Below are 24,853 nucleotides of genomic sequence, written 5' to 3'. Positions count from 1 at the left end.
TGTTTTCATGAAAACAAACATTAATAGAATTATTTTAAGTTTTAAAAATGCCCGGCACGAGCAACTGGACAGTTATTTTCAGTTTTCGAACATTTCACAGGACTTGCCTATAGAATTATTTTCATCTTGCTGCTAACTACATGCCACACTGCTCTGAGATAATGCTGCAAGACAGCAGTTTTCAAGTTTTATTAGCAACAGATTCCTTGTTTGTTCTTAGTCTGAAATCTTGTGAGGATCCCAATAATAATAATAAAAAAACCACTAGTGTTTTATTATCAAAGCACTTTCTAAGTTTCCTTTTATGACGACATTTACAAGTCAGCCAAACAGAACCATGTGCCTGTTTGGAGCAGGGTCAGCTCGCTTTTTCTGTACAAGGTGAAAGTCAATATTCTAGACTTTGCACACGACGAGGTCTCTGTGATAATTTCTCAACTCTGCCATATGCAGAAGCGGCCACAGACAGCACATGCAGGAACAGGGGTTCCCTATGTTCCCTTAGACCTTTATTATAGGGGAGGTGGCCCCCCTAATTGGGAGAAAAGCAAAAGCTAGAAATCAGGCCAGGGCTCCGGCTATCACCATACTTTACTTCAGTTACACAGTATCAAGGAGTCATGGCGAATGCTGCTGAGACGTTACTATTGTAACTGCTCCATGCTGGCCATACTAGCTCTGGAGAGCCTCTAATTAAAGTAATCCAGAAGCTGGATTGTAAATCTTCCATTTCTTCATGCAGGATCCCAAACACAACTATTAAATCAAGCTCATTTTCTGCGTCCTCTAATCTGTCTGATCAAGTTATTGAGCTCTGAGAAGTGGGTTAAGCTGCTCCTGACTGTAGATTTTAGGTCCTGATTTGGGTAGAGAGCACTCCCTGCACAGGCCATTCTGAGTGGCCGGCCCCACGGCGGGTGATGGTGGGGACCTGTGTGTTGATCAAGGTGCTTCTATAAACAACGCTGGGGAGGCTGGATAGAGAGCCTCAGGCCAGCCAAGAAGCACCCCCATTTCCGGATGCCCCACACGACAGCCCCCAACGTGGCGGGACACCTGCCACGGCACTTGACTACTGGGCACAGCGACAGTGCAGGGCCTCTTCGGCTCCGCATGGCTGTGGCCTCAGCGTGGGACCAGGGGGCTGCGTGGACCATGGTGTGCCGTTCAGGGTGGGGGGCAGCGCACAGGCCCCATCGCCAACACCAGCACACAGCTGCCGCCTTTCTCACATGGGCACGTTTGCAGGTGGTCCAAATATGCTTCGCCACTTTGGGAGAATCTTGTTAAAAGGCATCCCAGGACACCAGCTAATGTATTACTCTGACAACATGGTGGTTTTGCAGGTGGTCTCTGAAGTGTAAAATATGGTATACAACATGAGAAAGCTTAGAGTTCTTTTAAAATAATTGAAAATAATTTATATCCAATGTTTATGGAACTCTACAGCAGGGAGTGGAATTTGAAAATCAAGACCATAAACAAGCATGATGAGAGAGGAATAGGGCCCAGAGCACAGGAGGCAGCAGTGGGGAGGAGCACAGCTCACCTCTACTCCGAGGCCGATCCCCAGGTGCCCAGGGCTACAGGCACAGGGCCAGTAAACAAGCAAGGAGCGTCATCCACCAGAACACAAGGTTTGCATGTCCCCAGCACGCTGAGGTCCTTGGCCTCGATTTACCCTAAAGCTTTGCCAACAGGGTAGGACTAGTTGTGGAGAACTGTAGGGAGATGCTTACTGTGAACAGTTTTGATCCCTGAATGGGAGGCAGGTGACAGTTCTGGGAAAATACAAAGTGATGTCTATTTGATGCCATTTTGTCTTCAAGGTAAAGCCCTGCATTACACATAAAAAGCCAACATTTTTGTTACTGAAATCCCATCAGTCTAGGCATTAAACTCCAGTGAGGACAGCTGCTCACCTCTTACCAGGACCCACAGAGCCCTTGCCCTTCAGGAGAAGAGGTTTTTTCCCCAGAGATCACAGTCCCATGGGGAAGGAGTCACATGCAGTCTGGCGATGCAGAGGCTCATGGGTCTCAGGGATGCTGCCCCACCCGGCTGGCTGCCCCACCCGGCTGGCTGCCCCCGTCACCCTCTATCACTTGTTTTGTCTCACCCAAATTGTGCCTGAGGACAACAGACTTTGGGTAACTAAAAATGGCTAAGAATAATTAAATACCCTTTACGAGAAATGACAATGAGGAAGATTCTTCCTGGAGAATCTTTGAGACTTGCAAAGCTTGTGGAAGAGGCTTCAAGGACAGTACCTTTGCAAATGCATGGCATGATCTTTGCATTTAAGAGGTGGGTGTGGGCCTGTTCTGGAGCTCAAACACCCATTCAGTCACCAAAGTATTTTTTTCTAACATGTGTTGATCATCCCAAATGGATGTATCCCTGACCACAACGTCAGAGTCCTGTACAAGGAGATCTCTGTAAATAAACAGGTAGATGGACAAAGTAAATAAGTAAACACACACACACACACACACACACACACACACACACACACACACACACGATTTATAAGTGATTTGGAGAGAAGCCTGTGCAGTATGGGACACAACTGGGGCCAAGAAGAGTGAGCACTTGTAGAAAGGAGGTGCAGGGAAGACTGTTGGGCAGCACTGTGCTTGGGCTCCTTAGGGAGACGGGCAGGTACTACAGCATGGCTGTGGGAGGGGTGTGGTGACAGGACCCCAAGAAGAGGTGCAGGATGTGAAACAGCATGTGTCTGGTGAGGGGTGGGGCTGCAAGCTGGTAAAACGGAATGCTGGGGGTGAGGTGAGAAGAGAGAGGAGAGGGAGAGTGGCAGGACCCAGGCAGCAGAGGCTCCTGAGCGCCCTGGAATCTCATGAGTGGCGGCCGTCTGACCAGAAGGACCTGCAGTGAAGAAGCAGTGCTCTCTGGGGAGACTTGAGCATGAGAACATGGGCCAGCTCCCATTAGCCACCCAACCCTGCTGCCAATGGCAAATGGCACTGCAAATCACCTTCCCTAGGGCTGGATTTATGACCACCAGGCACCCTTCTGCATGTTTCCCACATACTAAGCTCTGTCAAGCTTGTGATGGGGTAGAGTAATACTACCCCCATTTCACAGATAAGGACAATCAGGCACAGAAAGTCCAGACCTTTAGTTAAGTGGCAGAGCTTGATCAGAATCCAGGCAGTCTGACTCAGGAGCCCACATCCTTAACCTCAGTGGCTGCGGCAAGGAAACATACTCCACATGCCCAGATGGTGTTTAGGTGACAGCAGCTCAGGAGGTACCGTTCTAGTGATGCTTCCTCAGGTGTTCCAGAAAACCACAAGCCCGATGCGCACATGCATGGAATAATGAAGTTTTGTGATGCCCTCCACATATTTAAATTTACTGCAAAGTCATAAAGAACTTGTTGGCCCATTGGCCTCTGAGAAAGCCCAGAGATGGCTTTTTAGTTTGGATAACATGTAGTGTGGCCACGTTATGGGAATTTAATGAAATCTCTCCTGACAAGTACATAATGTAATAACACCATGCAAATTAAAAAGCCGGCTGACAGCCCAGGACCTGGAAGGAATGCAGCTGAACCTTAGAGAAATTGATCATTTTCAACAAAAATAAAAGATCACAGCAGGCAGTGGGCGGCCACGTCTGCCTGGTGTCCCCTCCTGTGTAGATATGGTGAGAAAATGGCCGTGAGAGTGACTTCTGCTACCACGAAAGGTAACCTGGCAGAAAAGCCACAGTGGGTTCTCTGGGAGATAGCTTTGCAGATGGCTGCTGGAGGAGGCCGTGCCTCCGGAAGAAGGAAGTGTCCACGGAGCAAATGGCTTGCCTCAACCCCCAGGAGCAGAGCAGGAAGTTTCAAAAGCTGCAAGCATTTAATTCTTTCAAGCTCAGTATGAGGTATTGTTATTATTATTATTATTATTATTATTATTATTATTATTATTATTCCTCTTTTACAGATGGGGACACTGAGGCAAAGAAAGTACAGGCACATGGTCCAGCTTGCACAGCTGGTAAGTGACAGAGGTGAATTTGAACCCATGACTAGAGAGGTTGGGATCGCTCCAAGCCAGGTGGTTCAATGAACCCCAGGGCTTCTGCAAGAAGGATGTAGGCAAATCTGAAGTCTCCACTCGACCTGCTCTGGTCTTAAACCCTGCAAAGGAAGTGAGCAAAGAGCACAGTAAGGGCGGATGGAGGACCCTGTCAGGCAGACATCTCCTCCCTCTGCTGAAGATCACAGGTCTGATGGGCCTTTCGCCCCAAGGCAAATGATGGATTGTTCTGAGGCCTTCTCCGAGCTACATCAGGATGGTTAGAAGGTCCCTGATTCCTCAGTCACAATTTCAGAATCCCAAAGGTTCTGAAATCCAAAAACCTTACTGATTTAATTCACTTGGCAATGAAGCGTGAACTGGCCTGACCTCACCAGAGGCAGAACCAGACCTAATGGATACGAGCATTCTGAGTCTCAGGCACAGCTCCTCATGAATGTACGAACATTTCATTGCAGAAGCATCAAATATCTGATGCTGAGTAGCTGAAGATGGGATGGGGGCTGGGCACTTCAGAATTTGGGACAGGCGAGGGTGGAGCTGCACATGGATGATGAGGGGGGTGCGGGGCACCTGCCGAGTGCCTGCCTGAATGACACAGGCAACGCCCTGTCTGGCTCTCCTGATGGCCTCCTGGCAGTCATAGGCAGGCCACCATCCACCGAACTACAGCTGGGGAGACTGGATCAAAGGCTTGGGCTATGAAATTCATTTTGCATTAAGCAAATCACAGATAAATCCATTCTCTACTTAAAAAATTAAAGCATTCCAGCCCTCCTGGAACCCTTCCCCCAATCCTGGGGCCCTCGAGAAGGCCTCCGCCCTCCCGTTGTCCTCCCTTCCAGGGGCAAAGACACCTGCCTGGTGGGGGCGATTCCTTCCAATCATACTCTGGGCACTTGTACACTGATAGATCTTGGTGTTTCTTCTGCTGTATTGCATTGCCCCCACTTTCAGTGAAAAATACGAGTTTCACCCTCAAAAATTCCCTTCCTGCCAGACTACATCAGTGGTGCAGAGAGCATCACCCTCAGATGTGTGCATAGTGGTTTCTATCTCCAGGTCCTAGATATGACCTACACTAACTTCCTACTTGTGGGCTGAGGGCACCTGACACAAGGCTGGTCCAACATCAGAACAAGGTGAGCAGCATCATTTTCCAGCATGTACTTGGAACATGACAGAACCACCGTTCTATAGGTCACTCACCCTGTGGCCTCAATTATTCCACAGAAAGCCAAGAATCAGCAGTCAAGTGAAAAGGGTCTTTGACTCAATCACCTGCAGCTTTCAGAGGACATCCACTGAAACACAGACTTTCCTCAAAGAACTCTGAAGCTCCCGTTCAGACAACCGTGGTCTAGACAGCCCCAGGCCAAGGGGCAGAGGGTGCACACCGGCTTGGGAAAGACAGCAGGACAGCAGCCAACATGGGAAAACACAGATGTTCCAACCTTGATCAAGGTGCAGTGAAGGCTCATCCCACCATAACACAGATGTGCCTAGTGCCATGACACAAACCCTCTCATCACCCACCAAGAAAAGGCAAAGTTACAAAAATAAACCGCAGAGTCTGAGGGGGGTGTCTCTCATTTGCACTTAATCCAGCTCCTCAGGGCAAGCACATGGGCTGAGCCCCTGCCATGCCCTCCTGGGGGAAAAGGGTAACATCAGTGGCAGGGTCAGACCTGGAACTTGATCTTTAGACCTCTAGATCAGTGTAATTTTCTGCATGTCATGCTGTTTACCACATTGCTTCAAAACCAGGAAAATCTATTTTAGAAAGATGCCTACAGGGGCGCCTGGGTGGCTCAGTCGGTTAAGTGTCCGACTTTGGCTCAGGTCACGATCTCGCGGTCCATGAGTTCGAGCCCTGTGTCGGGCTCTGTGCTGACAGCTCAGAGCCTAGAGCCTGTTTCAGATTCTGTGTCTCCCTCTCTGTCTCTCTGCCCCTCCCCAACTCGTGTTCTTTGTCCCAAAAATAAATAAACATTAAAAAAAACTTTTAAAAGAAAGATGCCCACCAAATAGCTACAATGAAGTGTTGACTCTTTAAAAAAATTTTTTTAATGTTTATTTATTTATTTATTTATTTATTTATTTTTTAAATTTTTTTTTTTTTCAACGTTTATTTATTCTTGGGACAGAGAGAGACAGAGCATGAACGGGGGAGGGACAGAGAGAGAGGGAGACACAGAATCGGAAACAGGCTCCAGGCTCTGAGCCATCAGCCCAGAGCCTGACGCGGGGCTCGAACTCACGGACCATGAGATCGTGACCTGGCTGAAGTCGGACGCTTAACCGACTGCGCCACCCAGGCGCCCCAATGTTTATTTATTTTTGAGAGAGAGAGAGACAGAGCTCGAGCAGGGGAGAGGCAGAGAGAGAGAGAGAGGGAGACACAGAATCTGAAGCAGGCTCCAGGCTCTGAGCTGTCAGCACAGAGCCCAAACTCATGAGCCGAAGTCAGATGCTCAACTGACTGAGCCACCCAGGTGCCCCTAAAATGTTAACTCTTAAAGAGGTATATGGAAAATTTATTTTCATAAACCTTATTTTCCCAATAGCGTCACAACTGATATTACCACGTCATCATAGGCGGATAAATTTTCTGTGTTTGCCTAATTGATACTATGAGGTGGTTGTTCTTCAAAGCTGTGTGTCTGTGTGCAATTCAGACAAGGAGAACCCTATCTGCTTCTCCAGCAACCCCAATTCACCACATGCTTTTCAGACCACAAGACTCTTATGATTTAACAGTCATGTGTTGTTTCTGATACACTTTCCTATCTTTGCCTTCATTCCTGCTTTCTCTGTTATTTGGCTAAGTCATAAACCCATCTGATTTACATTCATTGACCTGTTTTCGCACGTTGGTCTTTGTAACCTGTGTAGTCACTCAGTAGAATCAGTAATTAAAACTCAATACTGTGATCCTTTCCTAATACTATGAAGTCAGTATTTTTCTTTCACATTTAAAGATAAAACCACATATTTCTTCTACCCAATTGGAGAACCTGACACAGACAAGTATACTATCTAGGCTGTCTTCTTCCTAATACATTTAACACCAGCTCTGATGAGATGCCAACTTGGCAATTCTCTACATTAAAAGCATGTCTATACTCTTTAAATTACTGTCCTAGAATATTTATTCATAAAGGAAATATAGGACAGAGGTTACTAAGATTAACAGCTAATACTCTTATTAATTTTATCTCCAAGTATTAATTTTAGGGCGATACACGTGGAGAGGTATGTCTTCACACTGTCAAGTACAACATTACATCATTCATGGAATAAATGTATACGGGGCATGATCAACCTGCCAGCAGAGAAAAACATGTCATTTAACAGACACCTTACAGGTAAAAGCTTACAGCAGGTAGGCCATCCAATGTAGAGGGAAGGACACAAGGGTCATGAAAGGCTTTGTAGAAGTCAAGTTTCCCTGAATGTGTATGTGAAAAAAAAAAAAAAATCTCAGACTGTACTAAGGGTACTTCTGATTTAGAGGTAATTGTAGCTGTTGGTACTTCAGATTATCACCAAGTTATCACATAAAATCCTGAAAAGGTTCTCAAAATTAAAAAAAATAAAATCAAAGTCTAGAATTGAATGAGTTACAAATTGGGAGAATATCTTAAGTTTCTGGTCCAAAGCTCTTATAATAATATAAGCTTGGTTCCTGTAAACAAGCTTTCACTTGGATTTTTTTAAAACTTTAGTTCTGTCTGATATATATTTATACACACACATATATACATATGTACACACATGTATATACATATGCACATGTGTATATGTATGTATGCATACACATGTGTGTACATAGGTACATATATGTATGTATATATATAAAATTAAGTCAGTTCAATTCAGGGGATAGCAAGTGAATATAAATGAGCTCTTTTTAAACAAAACTTTAAATCATGATTTGAGTTAAACTTAGTAATTAAGTGAGAAGGGATGAGTATCATGAAATCAAATAAAAATTGGCTTTTAGGATGGTTAAACCCCAAAGTTTTCCTGAGACAAATAAACTCTTCATATAAATCTCTTTGTAGAATATAATTCTTTCATAATTACATGGCCTTTCCACTTAATTATCTGTCAAATAAACTCAGAACTTTGTGTCTCTAATGTTTTCCAAAATGGTATCCACCTAAGAGCCATAATTCTTCTGTTACAGAAAAATTATAGAGGAAATACATCAGGAACGCTCTGTTTATATACTAGCTTTGTGACCTTGGGAAAGTCACATCACCCTCCAGACCTCAGTTTCTCTGTATCTACAGAATGGAGTGGGGGGTACGGAATGACACCAAGGCCTTACCAGGCACCAACATTCTCTAGATTTATTTCATGGGGCTAATGGTGACTGTTGCCTTCTTCTGAAAGTTAAAAAAGATACTGATCAGGGCAATGCACTGTACAAATTCTAACACTGCTTTAGGTTTTTGCCAAGCAGAATGAAGTCAGTAACAAAAAGGTCTTTAGAGCTAGCCTTTTAAATAAGCAACCCCGGAATACTTAACAGTTGTGATAAATTGAAAACATCCTTCAGCTCACGTTCTAAACAGATGAATGCTTGGAATTCACCTAAAAAGATTCTGTAGCCTTGAGTGTACCTGGGTTGATTTTTTCCACATTCTCCCTCTTTATATTCTCTTTCTCCAGTTCCTTTTACTAATTTATCCATGTAAGCAATTATGAGGCCACAGAAAGTATAAGGCACCCAGGGCATTCAAAACATAATGCTACAGGGGGAATTAATTTGGCAGGCATTTTTGCAAATCACACTAAAAAAACTGTGATGTTGGAAAACAACTGGAGGAGAGAAGTAGGCAGAAGCAACAGAGGGTTTATGCGGCACCTGCTTCTAACTGGAATTTTATTGGCACCTCTGTCGTAGCAGTCTGTCCAGGGAGTCCTGTCAACCTTCTCCCCAGAGTCTGCTTCTGTCCTTCTGGGTCCTATCTTGATGACAAAGGAGCCCACGGAGGCCACACATTCATGGACTCATCACGAGGGTGGCTCCTGCCAGTTCCACCCTGACCTTGTACCTGACTCTGGAAAGCAGCTTCTTGCTTTTAGCACGTTCACCCTCCCAACCTCAACAGAAACAGTCTCTGAGACTGAGTGAGGTCATCCTGCTCTGTCTGGAACCCCCACTTCGTAGCACCAGGCATGTACTTTGCTAGAGTGGCCAGCTGACGGGGCTGGGCCCCTTGGCCTCACTCTCTGTTCCTGTCCACGTGGACACTTGCCAGCAGTCCGGGGGGCAACCGCTTAGCAGCTATCACTAGACATCTGTCACTGGGAGGCCATCTACCTGCTTTCTGCCTGCTCCCAGCCGTCCGACCCCACCACTCCCACAAAAGACACACGTGCATGCATGTACATGCACACGCGTGCACACACTGACCCCCCGAGGTCTGCCTGGTTCCAAGGCTCAGTGCTCCTCCAGCTGGCCTGAAGCACCCCAGCTTCCACAGGGTAGTGAGACGGAATGTTGCAGCACATTCCAGGTGTGGGGACAGTGGGACAAAGGAGTTGGTAACACTGGCTTTTAGAGCAGAGGCTATATCCTCTGGCACAGCACATGGTTTTTAAGGATCACTTGTTGCCATGTTCACCAGGCTTTCTCCACTTTGAAGAGGAAGTGGTTTTGTTGACCACAGGGGTTCCTATTATTTTACATAATCTCTGCACAACTCACAAGTTAAAAATGGGCAGCCTCTTGCCTGAGGGTTCCCTAAAATTCCATGCCATTAGCAAATCCCCAAACACCAAGTCAGAGAACATTTTGATCTCCCCTTTAATTGCTCATTCAATTGTTACGATCGAAATGTGGGCTACCATTTTTATTTACACACTTGCCTTGGTAAGTATTACCTAATCTTCTCGCCATCTGGATAACTGGTAGACAAATGGGATTTGAGTAATTTTTTTTGGCTTTAAATTTCCTAGAAGTCTCCCCAAATTAACTGTCTGATAACCTGTAAAAATAATTATTGCACATTTTCAAGCTCCCAGAGGCTATATGCCTTTTATGATTTACCTCTTACACTTTCCTTTGAGGCAAGCATTTTCTCTAGTGACTTTACTGTTGGTATAACTAAATTCCGTTTCCCTCCTGCTGTGCAGGGAGCCCTGCGGCCCTTATTTTACCAGTAATAGAGTTTTCAGCATGTGGTACTTTGACCCCCTTCTGAAATAAAACTGTTTTTGATGGAAGAAAGTGTTGGGTCCCTCAAGTGTGTGTGGGCAAGAAAAAAGACTGATAATCGCTGGAATGAATATATTTATGTATCTGTGTATAAAATTTAATCTAAAGGGTCAGGGTGCCTGCGTGGCTCAGTTGGTTGAGCGTCCATCTGACTTCGGCTCAGGTCATGATCACACTCCGTGGGTTCAAATTCCACATCGGGCTCTCTGCTGTCAGCACAGAGCCTCTTTGGATCCTCTGTCTCCCCTTTTTTCTGCCCTTCCTCCACTTGCACACTGCCCCCCCTGCCCCCGCCGCTCTCTAAAAAGTAAACATTAAAAAAAAAAAATTTAAGGGTCTTTTGAAATAATTTTAACAATGACAAGAAGCAAAATTAATTCATCAATTTAACAAATTTTTATTGAGCCCCCCATTAAGGAAGGTACTGATAACCCAATGATTTTAAAAAATGCTTTGTGGGGCACCTGGGTGGTTCAGTTGATTAAACATCTGACTTCAGCTCAGGTCATCATCTCACGGTTCTTGAGTTCCAGCCCCACGTCAGGCTCTGTGCTGACAGCTCAGAGCCTGCAGCCTGCTTTGGATTCTGTGTCTCTCTCTCTCTCTCTCTCTCTCTGTCCCTCTTCTACTCATGATCTGTCTCTCTCGAAAATAAACATTAAAAAAATTTTTTTAAAAAAAGGAATACTTTTGTAAATGTTAAACAGATATAAAAAGAGGAACTAGAAGAGAAGACTCCTCTGGTGAGAAGTGTTGCTCTGTGCCTGGTGCATGTTGCTCTCAGTGGGCCAGGGCTCTGCTCATCTGCCTGACATTTTCGGTCCTATCCCTGGGGCCCAGCAGCACCACTGCACATATGACTGAGCCAAGAGGCTTGTGGTCCTCATCCTGGCTCCGGGTTGCCTGCAGGTTTTTATATCCTGGCTCCAGGTACGAGTACTAGGACCTCAAGGCAAGCTGCAAATATCCCTGTACCTCAGTTTCTCCACCTGTACTGGAGGCCATCCTGGTCCCTACCTCAGAGGATTAGGGAGAGGAGTTAAGGGACCAAATTATTGAAAATGCTGGGCAGCACCTGGATAGGAGCAAACCTTCCAGATATGTTAAAACTTGGAATTATTCTGGGGGCGCTTGGGTGGCTTAGTCAGTTGAATATCTGACTCGATTTTGGCTCAGGTCATGATCTCATGGTTCATGAGTTCAAGCCCCACGTTGGGCTCTGTGCTGACAGTGTGGAGCCTGCTTGGGATTTTTTTTTCTCTCTCTCTATCTGCCCTTCCCCTGCTTCACGCACTCTCTCAAAATAAAAAACTTAAAAAAGAAGTGGAATTATTCTGGCCAAAATATTTCTGATGATATTCAAAAGAGCCAATGATATTTAGGACCATTTACATATTGGAATTGTTAGTAAATTTTTATGCTGGATACTTATCTAACCTGAGGCCATTTAAATGTTTTACAATGGGTTTTTTTTCTCGAAATTTTTAAAAATTAAAATCCCTTTTAGCACATTCTTTTTTCCTAAGGGTTTTTTAATTGTTTTACTCCTCTACCCTGTGAGTTCCTTATGACAGCGTGCTCTAATTTCCTCTGTCTCAAGGTTTATCTTTCATTTGGGGAATTGATACTATTACTTATTCTCCGTGTTATTCAGTGCTGCTTGATCCATCTCTAATTTCCTCATTATTTCCCATACGGTTTATTATCTTCTTATTGCTTTCCCAGATGCTTTGGATGATCACACGGATTGCCAACAGCACTTTTTCTCTCGTCAGGATGAAACTCCCACTGAACAAAGCACTCTCCAACATATCTGTTCTTTCTCGAAGCAGCTCATGCAAAACACGCATTAGGTGAGTCCAAGATGAGAATCCGTCCTAACTCGGTACTTGGCTAACAGTCTTGGAAGAGAGCAAGAGAAAACTGTATGCAATGCTCTCCTGCATTTGAAGGTAGAAACTCACAGGAAGATGCCCCAAAGCAGCCTGCTCAGAGGGCAGGTAAGCAAGGTGGGAGAAACCTTTCCTTCCCATTAACCTTGATCACAGGCTGTAATTTAAGACTCCCAAACATACTTGTGTATAGGTTTATGTTTGCATAGTACGGATAAAAGTGTTAGATCCAGCACCCAGAGTTTTTGCCTTCTTTCATCAGTTGCAGGAATACCTATGACATCTGCTGTCTGAGATGACGAGACAAATTTGCTCTCCACAGTGGAATTGGATTGGACAGCCAGGTCTTGCATGATATCTCACTGATCCTCAAGGATGGCATCTGTTTTCTTTCCCTACAGAGCCGAGAAACCTCTTCCTACAAGACGTGTGGCTTCTCCACAGCTGACTCAGATCTTCCCTCACGCCTCAACACCACCTTTATCTGGGGAGCACCAGGTTCCTCAGTCCTTGTGCAGGACATCTGGCTTTTTCTTCTATGATACATCCATCATACTTCTCGACCTTGAGCACTCATCAGCATCCCCTGGAGGGCTTCTTAAACCACAGAACTGCACCCCACCCTAGACCTTCTGACCCAGTCAGTATGCCTGGGGTGGCATCTGAGAATCTGTGTTTCTAATGCGTTCCCAGGTGGTGATGATGATGCTGGTCCAGGGACCACATAACAAGAACCACTGATGTTCAGAAGCCAGCTTTTAATGACTTTCTCACACTTCTGAGTGTTCTGGTGAAGCTTTCTAAATGCCCTGGTTTCCCCAGCTAAAACCAGGAATAATCCCACCAACCTAATCCAAGGGTTAATGGTTAATATAGTGTCACACACAGAGAAGCTTGCAGCTGATCTCGGGAAAAGTGTGTTCCTAAAATCTGAAGATATGTTCAAATCAGTATATATTACTGTGCCTCTGCCACAAAGGAGGCTCGAGATGTGAAATGTGATGTTTCCCTCCCTTGCCGAGCTGTTCCAAGAGTTAGGATGGTGTCTGCCATGTTCATGAGGATACCCTGACACTCATGTTCTGCTCATGTCCTCATGTTGCAATGACAGCACTCATGGGGACCTTACTGAACTGGTATCACAAGTGTTCCCCAGCACATGCCGGGTCCAAAGCTGACATGCATACACTTGTTTTTACAAATAATCACCCATACCCAGCATCACTAATTTACATGTTAAGGCATGGTGATGTCACGTACTGACATCTTGGAAGAGAGGCAGTAACATCTTCATCATCTCTTGGAATCCATACTTGGTGCTGTTTCCTCCACTTTATATAGACACCATGTGGGTGCCCTGTCCACCACCTTCTCACTCCTATGTCATTCTTCTACGAGACCCACCCAGAAGGCCAGGTGCCACCTGTTCTGTGTATCGCCTTCCTGATTTTCCACCCTGTGGTTTTCTTAGATGTTCTCACTTATCACAGACCTGGAGCCCCAAACACCCTGCCCCCCACAAGGGCTCCTGGCCGAGAAGGGCACCCTGTCCCCGAGCTGTGTGTCCTGGAGCAGGCTGCAGCCACCTGGAAGGGACACCTTTTACACACTGTGCAATCAGAAAGCAGAAGCCCTTCCAACCAGCCCCTTCTTCCACTCTGGGGTCACTGGCCACTTCCACATCCAAGCAGATGCTCTCTTAGATTCTCCCTTCCTCTAGTATTTTGGCTACTGAATCTGCGCCTCTGCCCCCTGCCTCCATTTGTTTTCTGTGATCCTGGAAGAATTCCACATTTCTTCTGGAAAAAGGATGGATCGATAGGATTTCCTTCTAGATTAGCATGGAAGCTCTACTGCTCTGACTTAAGTGATAATGAATGCCCAAGAAAAATGACTAAGGAAGCACTTCTATTTGGTCTTAGTGTCCTGAGGGACAAAGGCAGTGTGGATCTTGGCTTCAGGCACTGGCATCCGCCAGTGGATTTACCCACTACCTCTGACAGGATTTTCATTCAGATAAGAAATATTCACAGAATCCCCTCCTCTGTTTTTGCTTCACGACAATGTGCCTAAATATGACTCTGTGAAGCATGCTGGAATACCAGCTCCCAAGCAAGCACATCCTTTCCTTCTCCTGGGCCACCAGTGAAGCTCTCCCTTCACCTAAGCCTACAGGCCAACTGCAGTGGGTCCTGCCTGGACCTGGGAGGTATGAGCATCCCCAGGCAGCTCATGAAGTGACATCAAACTCCTATCTTGGCTCCACTTGGTGGGGCACAAATCATGCACACGCCACATCCTCCCCAGAATTCACCTGTCCTCACCACACCCCCTGTCAAACTCTGTCTGGTCCCCAGGCACATCATGCCTCTGCTGCTGCCACCTCTTCCTGACTGGCTTCTCTAGTCCTGGGCTCACTTCATTCGAGAGCATTCTGTAACCCTGTAGCTGCTGTACGGCCGTGTATTAATCATGCCCTTTTATTTTCTATGTTTTCTGATGTTTCTGGGAGGAAAGACTGCCCCTCCCAGGGTCAGCCAATTCTTAGGGATAGCCAATAATTCACCTGCACACCTTTCAGATACAAACCAACCAATCAGAGCCCACAACCCCCACCACCTCCTCTGTGGCTCTCACACTCCAGCCGCTGTCCATCTGCTCTGATCGCCCCAGGGCCAGATGCCAGACAACCAGGGGCAGCCCCTGAGCCCCACAGCCTGCAGAAATTACTCCAAATAGCTAACCTGGAGCCTGCCTACCCTTCCTCACCCCTTTCTTCTGTCTGAAACCACAGTGAAGGCTCTTGCCCATGTTCCCCTCCCTCCTTCTGCCTCCTGACCAGCTGGTGCTTTCCTGTGGGGCCCCTGGGATGTGGTGTGCCCCCTTCTCTAGGGAACAGAGAGTAACAACTTGTCTTCTTTGTGGAGGTCATCTCCTGATCTGCTAGCCTCACCCCACACCTGGCTAATAAAAAACGTACACTTCCAATCGGGCTGGCTTTCAATCATGGCTGAGCTCTCCATCCCACTACCCTCAGGATCAAACCATCCCTTTTTGAAGCTCCCCGCAGCTGGTCACCTTGTTTCTGGGCATGTGCTCTCTGAGCTCTGCCCTCAGGATAGGACTCCATGCTCCAGTCCCTGGTGGGGCCTCCACACCACAGAGAGCCCTGTCTCTCCACCCCAGGAAACAGCCCGAGCTGCTATTCTTTGCCCTCATAGGCCCAGCAGCACCCCTAACTGGGGCTACTCCCAAACACACCTGGAGTCAGGCCTCTCCAGGTGAGCAAACTGCCTGCCCCCGGTGCAGACTCCTGGCCCCGTGGCAGTGGCCATCCTCCCCTCGGTCACCAAGAGACTTTCTCACAGCACCGACCAGAGCACACTCCTCCCTGGATTAAACCTTGACGTGTTTTCATGGCTTTTAGAACAAACCCAATCATGCTGAAGACAACCCCGTTGTGTGTCTGAGCTTGTCCTTTGTTCTCAGTCCCAATGGTCTTCTTCCTCTTCCAGTGGAAGCCAGATTTTGCCCTGCTGTTCCCATTTGCCTGTTTTCTCACCCAGAACCTTGTGTGACTTCCTCTCTTTGATCCTTTCCTTACGTGTCAGCCTGAATGTCACTCCCTCAGAGACGCCATCCTGACCACTGTTCCTCTCTACTTACCGCTTGGTTTCATAGACATAGTGGTGGTTCTTTGAAGAATATTATTTGCTTGTTTATGGGCTTATGGTCTCTGGCCTCCCTCCCACCCCCATATAACCCACTGTAATGTATGTTTCAAATGAGATTTTTGCTCACATGTCTGGGTCCTCTCTAGAACCCTTAGTATCTAGGACAGAATTTGGCATGAGGTGGTAGTAACTACTTTAATAAATTATTTGAATCCACTTCTCTTTCAGATTGCTGTATTTCCTAGAGTTCCTGAGATGCAAACTTCTCCATTTATAGTTCTGGGCCCTCCTAATGGATTCCTGTGGACCCTGTGAATTTTGGCTGTGAGTTCATCCTTGGTGAAAATTTTCTTCTACGTGAGTCTTGAGTATCTGGCTCCAGTGATTTTCCAGGGGAGGTTTTATTCTGGACCCAGAGGGTCCAACGAGCTTCACTGGTTCTTATTTCTCAATCTTGGAGAACGGTTGAAATTTGGAACCCATAGTCACGTGTGGTGCAAGACTTCAAGGCTCCACTGTCGTAAGGGTGGATCATTTATGCCCACAGTCCAAGGTGTCAGCCACCTTTGGAGGGGAGTCCCTATGATGGGAAAAGACTTTCTAATCCTGTTATTAGAACAGCACGGTTTGGAGGCCTGGATTCATTCAAGGAGCTCAGTTCGAAGTGCAGAAAGGGCCTGAGATCTCAGCTCCAGCCCTCAATGCAGGTATTACACCTCAAGCTCTCTGAGCTTCTTTCTGGCTCATGTGCCATGCAGGCTGTGTCTGTGTCCACTCCTGCTCGAACATTCTCCTTGGTCTGGGCCCCGGGAGTTCCCCTTTCTGGCACTGGAACTCAGCACTGTGTACATATTTGGTTGGTGCAGGGTCTTAGCCAGCCTTGGGTGTGTGTTTGGAGGGTCCCTGTCAGTTCAGCCCACCATCTGGACCACAGAATCCCTTCTGGCCAATCTCCATCCTTTGTCTTACTGCTCCCAAGCCAAGACCCTACGTCTTGGTGATGTTGTGTTATGCAGTTTGGCTTATGGTCCTTGTTTACACACCTGCTTCTGCATCTGTTCTTAGAGGTACTGAGAGCACCCTGGGTACCCACCATATATACTTGCTCATTAAAAGGAAAGCGAGAGGCTTTCAACATTTTGTCACCAACAGCTGGCCTTGCTAGTTGGTGCTGCAGCTCTGTCCACTCCCCAGCAGCCCACTTCATCCTGTCTAACTATGGAGGCTTCAGGAGTGAGGAACTTCCTACCGCAGCAGGTGGGAGGAAGGGTGGCAGGCGATAAAAAGACCATGATTCTTACGGAGACTTTCAAGGCTATAGACAAAGGTGGAATATGTCCCTCCCCAGTGATTTCTTTACCCTGCCCCTGGCTACACCCTAGTTTCCATGCATATGAAGAAGTGATACAATCGCAGTCATAAAGTAGCTAATATTTATGAGCACTTGTAGGTCAAACATGTGCCAAGCCCCTTAGAGAATAATATGAATAAAAAATAATTACAGTAAAACCTTGGATGGCAAGTAACTTCTTCTGTGAGCGTTCTGAAGGACAAGCAAACATTTCTAATAAACTTTAACTTGACAAGTGAGAGATGTCTTGCAATACGAGTAGTATGTGACATGGAACATCACATGATCACAACTGAGCCAATGGTTCTTGAAATTCACTTTGAGATATGAGTGCTTTGGATCACAAGCATGTTTCTGGAACAAATTATGTTCTCAAACCAAGGTTTTACTGCACTGTGATGATCGCAGCAGGTAACATATTTGGGTAGAGCTGGTCTACCCCAGAGGGCAGCACCAGAGCTGTAACCACATGGCGTCAGTGCCTCGGCACATCCATCCGTCTATCTGTTCATGTGTACACACGTCTCACTTATTAAATTACCCTGGGTGCCCTTTTTCACTATAAAGTTTTATTTTTACATTTGTGAGTTTTAAAGGATTTTTTTCCTTAGGTTTTATAACATATTTAAATACACGAATGTCCTACCTGTCATTAAACCTTGATATACTTTTTAAATTTAAATAAGAGATAAAATATGATAAGCGAAACCCCCAGTCCTTTACCATGTGGGTCAGGTCCATAGACCTATTCCAGGAAACCCTTTCCTGCCGTTTTTCCCCTGCCAGGTGTCCTAAAAGCCTAGAGGTGGTGGGGACAACCCCATCTTCCTGTATGGGAGTGTGAGCCTCCGAGAGGCTGTGCCTACCTTGTCCAGTCCCCCAGGGGCTGGCAGACAGCCCTGGGGGCCCTTGGGGCTATAGTGAGAGGAGGTGGCTGAGATGATGCCAGACCTCACAGAGCGAGGGTTTCCAGTGGTCAGAGACAAGAGACAGAAGCACAGGGAAGACAGGAGGCCGCGCTGCGTGTGGTTAAGAGAGGCCTGGGTTCAAGGGCCAGCTGGGAGACCTCAGTTTTGTCATCTGTACAATGGGGTGATGAAACACAAAGACTGAATAATCTACTATTTGTACAGCGCTTGCAATTTGTGTCTGACATGGAGCAAACACGGTATAAGCATTTGTTAAATAAATCAATGCCCTTGAATTCCAAAACAAGTGAAACAAACTCTAGATGCACCAAGGGAAGGAACAGGAAGGACTTGCATAGAAGATTAAAAGGAAGAACTGCCTACTCCATCCTGCTTTGGGAAACGATTTCATTCTTTGCCTCTTGCGACCCTGCTGGAGGGAGCAGGATGTCCTGAAATATGCACAGCTCCCGCGGGAGGGGGTGTGATGTCCAACCCCAGCGGGCTGGCAAGGCTGGAGGAAGCGTGGGGAGAGAAGCAGAGGAGACAGGCGCAGTTTTGGCCCCTGATGCGTGGCTCCCCGGCAGGTGGCCTTTTTTCATCTGTTACCGCCAGCTGCCTGCTGCTGAGGCTCTCCTGATCTAGCGAGCAAGAGCTAGGCTCTGGAGGAAAATGCACCTGTGCCCTCACCCAACGGTTTCTCTGCCGCAGGACCTACCCGCAGGGTGGGGCCAGGGCCCAGCACCGTGAAGTTAAAAGGTAGGTGCTTTCTTCCCCTCCCTGGCACCTTAGAAAAGGAAGCCTGATGAGCAGCCCTCTCTGCTCCTGAAAGCTATGACACAACTGACCTCTTGCCAGAAATTTGGTTTTCGTCAGTGACTAAACAAGAGCAACACAGCACAGTACGCGTTATCCATACTACAGTGTCTCGCGCTAAGGGTGTGAAGTGACTGTTGGCATGAAGAGGGGCTGGGAGGGGCCGGGAAAGAAAGAAAAGAGTTATTTATAAAAAAGGCCAAACAATCATTTTTCCCCTAAACATCTTTCTATTCACAAGTGGGGTTTTTCGACCTCGGCTGTTCAGCCAATTGATAAACATCGATGTTTTTAAAAATCTGGTTGCCCAAGTCAGACCCCCTGGCCCTGTGTGTTCAGTTGTTTCCCGCCTACAGTCACCCCAGCCAAAAGCCAAAGTCACACATGGTTTGAAAAGTCCAAGTGGACTCATCTAGGGCAGGGGCGGGCAAACTTCTTCCGTAAAGGAGCAGAGGGTATATATTCGGCTTTGTAGGCCACTTTGTCTGTGGAACATACTCAACTCTGCCACTATAGCGTGAAAACAGCCAGAGATGATGACACTTATGCAAACATGTGGGCAGGCTGTGCTCCAATAAAACTTTATTTCCCCAAACAGATGGCAAGCCAGATTTGGTCCATGGGCCATAGTCTCTCTGCCCATCCCTAATCTGGAAGTGATAAGGGGGCTTTCCTAAATCACTCCTTGAACATCTCCGTATTTTACCCCTTCCAATACAAGAACCCACCCTTTGCAAATCAATTCATAAAAATCGTGTCAAAAGAACCCAGCAAGCAGGAGTCCGAGCAGACTGATAGAGGGCAGGTTCCTGGAGCTGGGTGAAGGGCACCTGGGAACTCACTCCCCTCTTCTGTCTACTTTTGTGTATGTTTCAACATTTCCCAAGATAAAGTGTTTAAAAAATGAAATTTCATAAAAGAGGAAAATTCCCTCACACACACAAAAAAGCACAAGCTGAAACCGGCAAGAAGCCGGGGCACTGTGGGACCCCAGTCGTTTGCTTCATGTGTCTCCTCCCCAGGGGATGCGCCCTTCAGAAAGCATTTGCAGATGTACCAGGCGGTGACACCTGTGGGGAGGATACTCACGACCAATAGAGCAGCATGAGGAGGAAGGGGCAGATGATGAGGGCCTGCAGGACCTGCCAGTCCCGGCACAGGGCGGCCAGCCCGGGCATTAGGAACTGCCCCGCCATGGCCACGAAGCTCGCCACCATCGTGATCATGAACCGTTTTCCAGGGGGGCACAGCTCTATTCCTGGAACACAGAAGGGACAAGAGAGATGTGAGCGCCCTGACCCGTAGCCTGGAGGAGCCACGGGTGCACCATGGTCAGTGCACTTCTCAAACAGCCAACAACTATAAAATCGTATTTATTTGCTGGACTCCGTGAGAGCCCTACATCGTATGTCAATGTTGAGATCCTTGTTTTTACAGCTGGATGAGCTGAGGCCTGAACTGGGAAGGGAGCGATCATTGCTCGAGGTCACAGAGCAAGTCAGTGGCAAAAGAACGCTGTAATTCAGAGTGGCCCCAGCCCAGAAACTAGGAAACGCTGCTTTGTATGGGGATAGTATTTGTATCACACAATTCTACTTCCTCTGCTCTCTGGATGTTACTGAGCTTGTTGTAAGGCAGGATCCCTCTGAGGCTCATGTGCTCCCATTCCTTCCCCTCATGATGCCATATTAGGGGACCCCCTCAACCCCTCACAGAGCACCTGCTCACTCCCACCCACCTGCACCATCCCTCCTTCTGGCCCCGACTCTAGTGCTCCTTCGGAGTTCAGAACTCCGGGCAACCTACTCACACTTGTGAGACCAACACAGACCAAGCTGCATCACAACTAATCTATTTGAACAAGACCAAAAAAACAAAACAAAACAAAAACAAAAACAAAAAAAAGAAAAAAAAACCCACAAAAAACAATCAATAAAGCAGATATGGACCATGTAGTATCTCCTCCTCCATACTGGAATTCTGTAGCCCATGATGACATGGGTGTGTCCCACTACCCTTCCTCTGTCCCTATTAGATAGTCAGCTCCTCTGACAGAGGCAAATCTGGTTCATCTTCATAGCTTCAAAACAACACCACTGTCTGCCTTCAATAACTGTCTACTGAAGGTGGGGGGCACCATGCTCCCCCTTGTTTGCAAAAGAATCTATGCTCTTAATTTGACCTAAAAAAGAGGGTCACAAAGCTTAAATGGTAGCATCCAAGTGCCAGCCAGTACAGATTAGTATGTAAATTCCTATACTCAAGGTCCTCAGGGCTAGAATGGGAGCCGGGTTTTCTACATTTCCCTTACAGAACATGTGTGTTTGCTTGTTAGTCTTGTACAATATGCAGTATTCCTCAAAGCTGACTTTTTAAAAAGTATATATATTTTTAATGTTTATTTTTGAGAGAGACAGAGAGAGTGTGGGAAGGGGGGAGAGAGAGAGAGAGAGGGAGAGAGACACACATACACAGAATCTGAAGCAGGCTCCAGGCTCTGAACCCTCAGCACAGAGCCTGACATGGGGCTTGAACCCACGAACCAAGAGATCATGACCTGAGCTGAAGTTGGATGTTTAACCAACTGATCCACCCAGGTGCCCCCAAAGTAGAGTTAAAATGACTTTTTAAAAAAGCGGAAAGACTCTCAGGAGAGAATACTTTTTATGTGTCTCTATTCAAAGATTGTTTGTAGATCGGTTGCTACACCCCTTCTGCTGGTTGTCTAGAGACCAGAGCTGAGGTAGCAGATCGAAAGGCAACATGAGGGGGAGCAGGTTTGAGGGGAAAACAGACAAATTACAGTTGGCCACAAGGACAGAATCAGCCCTAACAAGGATAGGACATCATGCCGGCCAATATCCACACTGGCTCGACTACAAGGAAAGAAGAACAAAGTCATCAACGTTTCCATTCCTGCTCCACCACAAACAGACCATCATTGCAGTTACCAGTGAGTGAGAAACCTGGCCTCACTGAATGTAGCTTATAAAGGACTTTTTGCCATTTAATTAAGAAAACAGGATTAAGCATCCCTCTCCTGGCCATTTACTGTGATGCTCTTTCTTTCCACATGCACAGATCAGGCTCACTTAAAGATCACTTCTGGTGGGACTCAGGTATTCGCTCCAGACATGGCATTTCTGTTCTTAAAAATAACAGATCAGGGGCTTTTTAGAAAGGGCAAACTGGTGCACGTGCTAGCTTTCACTTATTAAGCACATGCATAGATTTGCCATGGAAACCAGAAACTGGGATTAGCCAGGGTAAATTCATGGCTCTGGGCTCAGCACAGGCTCTTATCAGAAGAGGAAATGGAGCACTTTGCCACCCAGGTAACCTTTTAAAAAAAAAAAAAAGTTTATTTATTTTAAGAGAGAGAGAGTGCATGTGCACACAAGTGGGGGATGGGCAGAGAGAGAGAGAGACAGAGAGAGAGAGAGAGACAGAGAGAGAGAGACAGAGAGAGAGAGAGAGAAGGAGAGAGGCAATCCTAAGCAGGCTCTGCACTGTCAGCACAGAGCCTGGTGCGGGCCTCAAACTCATGAAGCATGGGATTATAACCTGAGCCGATATCAAGAGTTGGACACTTAACTGACTGAGCCACCCAGGTACCCTCAGAAGAGAAAATGAAGCACCTGGCCACCCAGGTAACCTTTAAACAAAGTCAGAGAGATAATGTCAAAATAGCACAATGGCTTCATGTCAGTGGGTTGCTGGTACAGTGGGCACAGCACACAGCTAGCGGTTTATCTCTCCACCACCTGTGATAGGTAATTCCGTAATATGGTAAGTATGAAAATTATCCACAAATAGATTCCTTTACCAAAGACCCACTTTGGGACATCTAATCCCACACACTAGTCTACACTCCATGCTATCACATGAAGGATCACAAGGCAACTTTCCGAAGGAGGGTCTAGGTTTGTGGAGGCCAAATTTGTCCCTTGATGGGCAAATGATTCCACAGTCTGACTTCTCACCCTTCCCTTGCTGCAAATGACATGCTGTGACCGGTGCATATGTCAGTGTTACTGTCGATATGACAATGATGAACTGTCAGTTTCTCTCCCGTAGGGTTCTCTCGGCCTTCTCCCATAGGTGGTCCAAGTCTAATTCCTTGAGACGTCCTGATGAATCTGCACCACCTTTGAGACTGTCAGGGATGACACAGACCCTCAGTCCCCACGCAGACATCCAGAACCAGCTTCTGCATTTCAACGAGATCCCCAGATCACTCATTGAGAGGCACTGGCTAAGTATCCTTCCCCAAAATGGTTACCCTCACCCATAGCAGGAGAAATGTTTTTGCCTCCCAGACACACTATCTGAGAGCTGAATAAGTAAAATCATTTTCTGACCCCTCCACTTCTGTTTTTGTTAGGAATTTTAGCAGAGATTTTACTTTATTTCATCAGGTAGAAAAATGTAAGAGCAGTCCGGCTGATACATATGTATTTTAGCATTCCTGCCAGGGCAGGGGAAACACAGTGATTTGATGTAAGGACACAGGTATGACACTTGCATATAATGACCTTTTTAGCCTTGACTCACCAGAAATGCCTTCCCAACTGCCTGAAATCAACTACAGTCTGAAGGTGGCTATAAAGATGTTTAAAAAAAAAAAAAGAAGCAATTATCAAAGAACCGTGGGCACTTTACACTTGCCATTAATCACATGTTCCCTTTTGGATGATGAGAAATCAGTTTTCCTGAAGTGGAAGACAGGAAGAAATACATCAGAGCATTAAAGCCTTAAGTCCTGGCATCCAGTAAAAAGGGATGGGGACAGCACGTAGATGGTTTCTGCCCACAAAGGGCCTGCTCCCAGCTCTGCAAACAGGAGCACTTGGTGTAAGGGTTTGCACACCTTGGAGATGCCTACAGCCACCAGGTCAGGGCCACCGGTTTTGGTCTTGAAAGTCAGAGAAACCTGCCACCAGCAGGAAATGGTATCCCCAGTCCCACTGCCTCCTCAGGACCTGGGGATCATGCAGAACAGGTCACCCAAAGGCAGGCATCCACAGACCTGAAGTGCCAGCCGGTCAGCAGCACCTGTGGGTGGCCTGGGCTGCATGCTGCATGCAATACTCCTTAGAGCCACTTGTACTGTAGGCCCAACCTAAAGTCATCTTAGCAGATTTTCACTTATGAGCAGCAAACAACTCCCACCCCCTTCCTTATGTAAAACAATTAAGCGTCACAAAAAAAGATCATCTTAGGTGAGGCATCACAGGTTCAAACGTGGAGAACATGCACTCTGGCACCAGACAGGCCGGGTTTCAATCCTGTCCCAGCACTTACAAGCTTGTGACCGTGGTTCAGTCATCTGTGAGTTCTGTCATCTGTAAAATGGGCCATTGTGAGCATTAAATAAGCATGGAGCGCCTGCATATGGAACAAGTGATATTTTGGCTTTTTTAAGTAATAATACGGATTATTACCATATATAATAATGTAATTATTAGCAAGTCACTCTTTTGTCTCATTTGACCTCTTTATTATTATTCACCTGATCTGGTGAATTTCAGGGTAGGACTGAAGGGGCATGCCTGGCTGGCTTAGTTGGTAGAGCATGAGACTTTTCATCTTAGGATTGTGAGTTCTAGCCCCATACTGGGTATAGAGATTACTTTAAAAAACATAAATGAATGAATGAGTGAACGAATGAATGAATGAATGGATTCAGGGTAGGACTGAGTTTTGTTCTAAAAGACTGAAAAAGAGAAATAACCCACAGTGACAGTCTGCACTCTTTCTTCTCCATATACAGTAAAACCCTGGATCGTGAGAAATTTGTTCTGTGTGTGTTCTGCAAGACGAGCAAACATTTCTGATAAATTTTAATTTGATAAATGAGCAATGTTTTGCAATACGAGTAGTATGTGATGTTGAATTTCACATGATTGCAATGGAGCCAATGGTTCT

The 24,853-nt window shown here is 46.4% G+C and overlaps 1 protein-coding gene across 6 annotated transcripts in view; it reads right to left on the bottom strand.

The window, feature by feature from the left end:
* SLC22A23 (solute carrier family 22 member 23) overlaps positions 1-24,853 on the bottom strand; it is a 181,856-nt gene that overhangs the window by 30,930 nt on the left and 126,073 nt on the right. For 4 of the 6 annotated variants that reach the window (XR_006202491.1, XM_042938045.1, XM_042938053.1 and 1 more), the window contains exon 4: positions 20,015-20,183. Coding sequence is in view for 3 of the 6 variants with exons in the window: in XM_042938045.1 (XP_042793979.1) it covers positions 20,015-20,183 (169 nt within the window). In the remaining 3 variants the exon portion in view is untranslated. Of the gene's footprint in view, positions 1-20,014; positions 20,184-22,930; positions 23,082-24,853 lie in introns of those variants that run through there. The other 2 variants (XM_042938047.1, XM_042938048.1) reach the window with 2 other exon arrangements.

This window comes from Panthera leo, chromosome B2 (genome assembly GCF_018350215.1).
Source record: "Panthera leo isolate Ple1 chromosome B2, P.leo_Ple1_pat1.1, whole genome shotgun sequence".
NCBI classification, from domain to species: domain Eukaryota; kingdom Metazoa; phylum Chordata; class Mammalia; order Carnivora; family Felidae; genus Panthera; species Panthera leo.
Note: the sequence above shows the minus strand (reverse complement) of the source record. Positions and strands in the feature narration are given on the sequence as shown.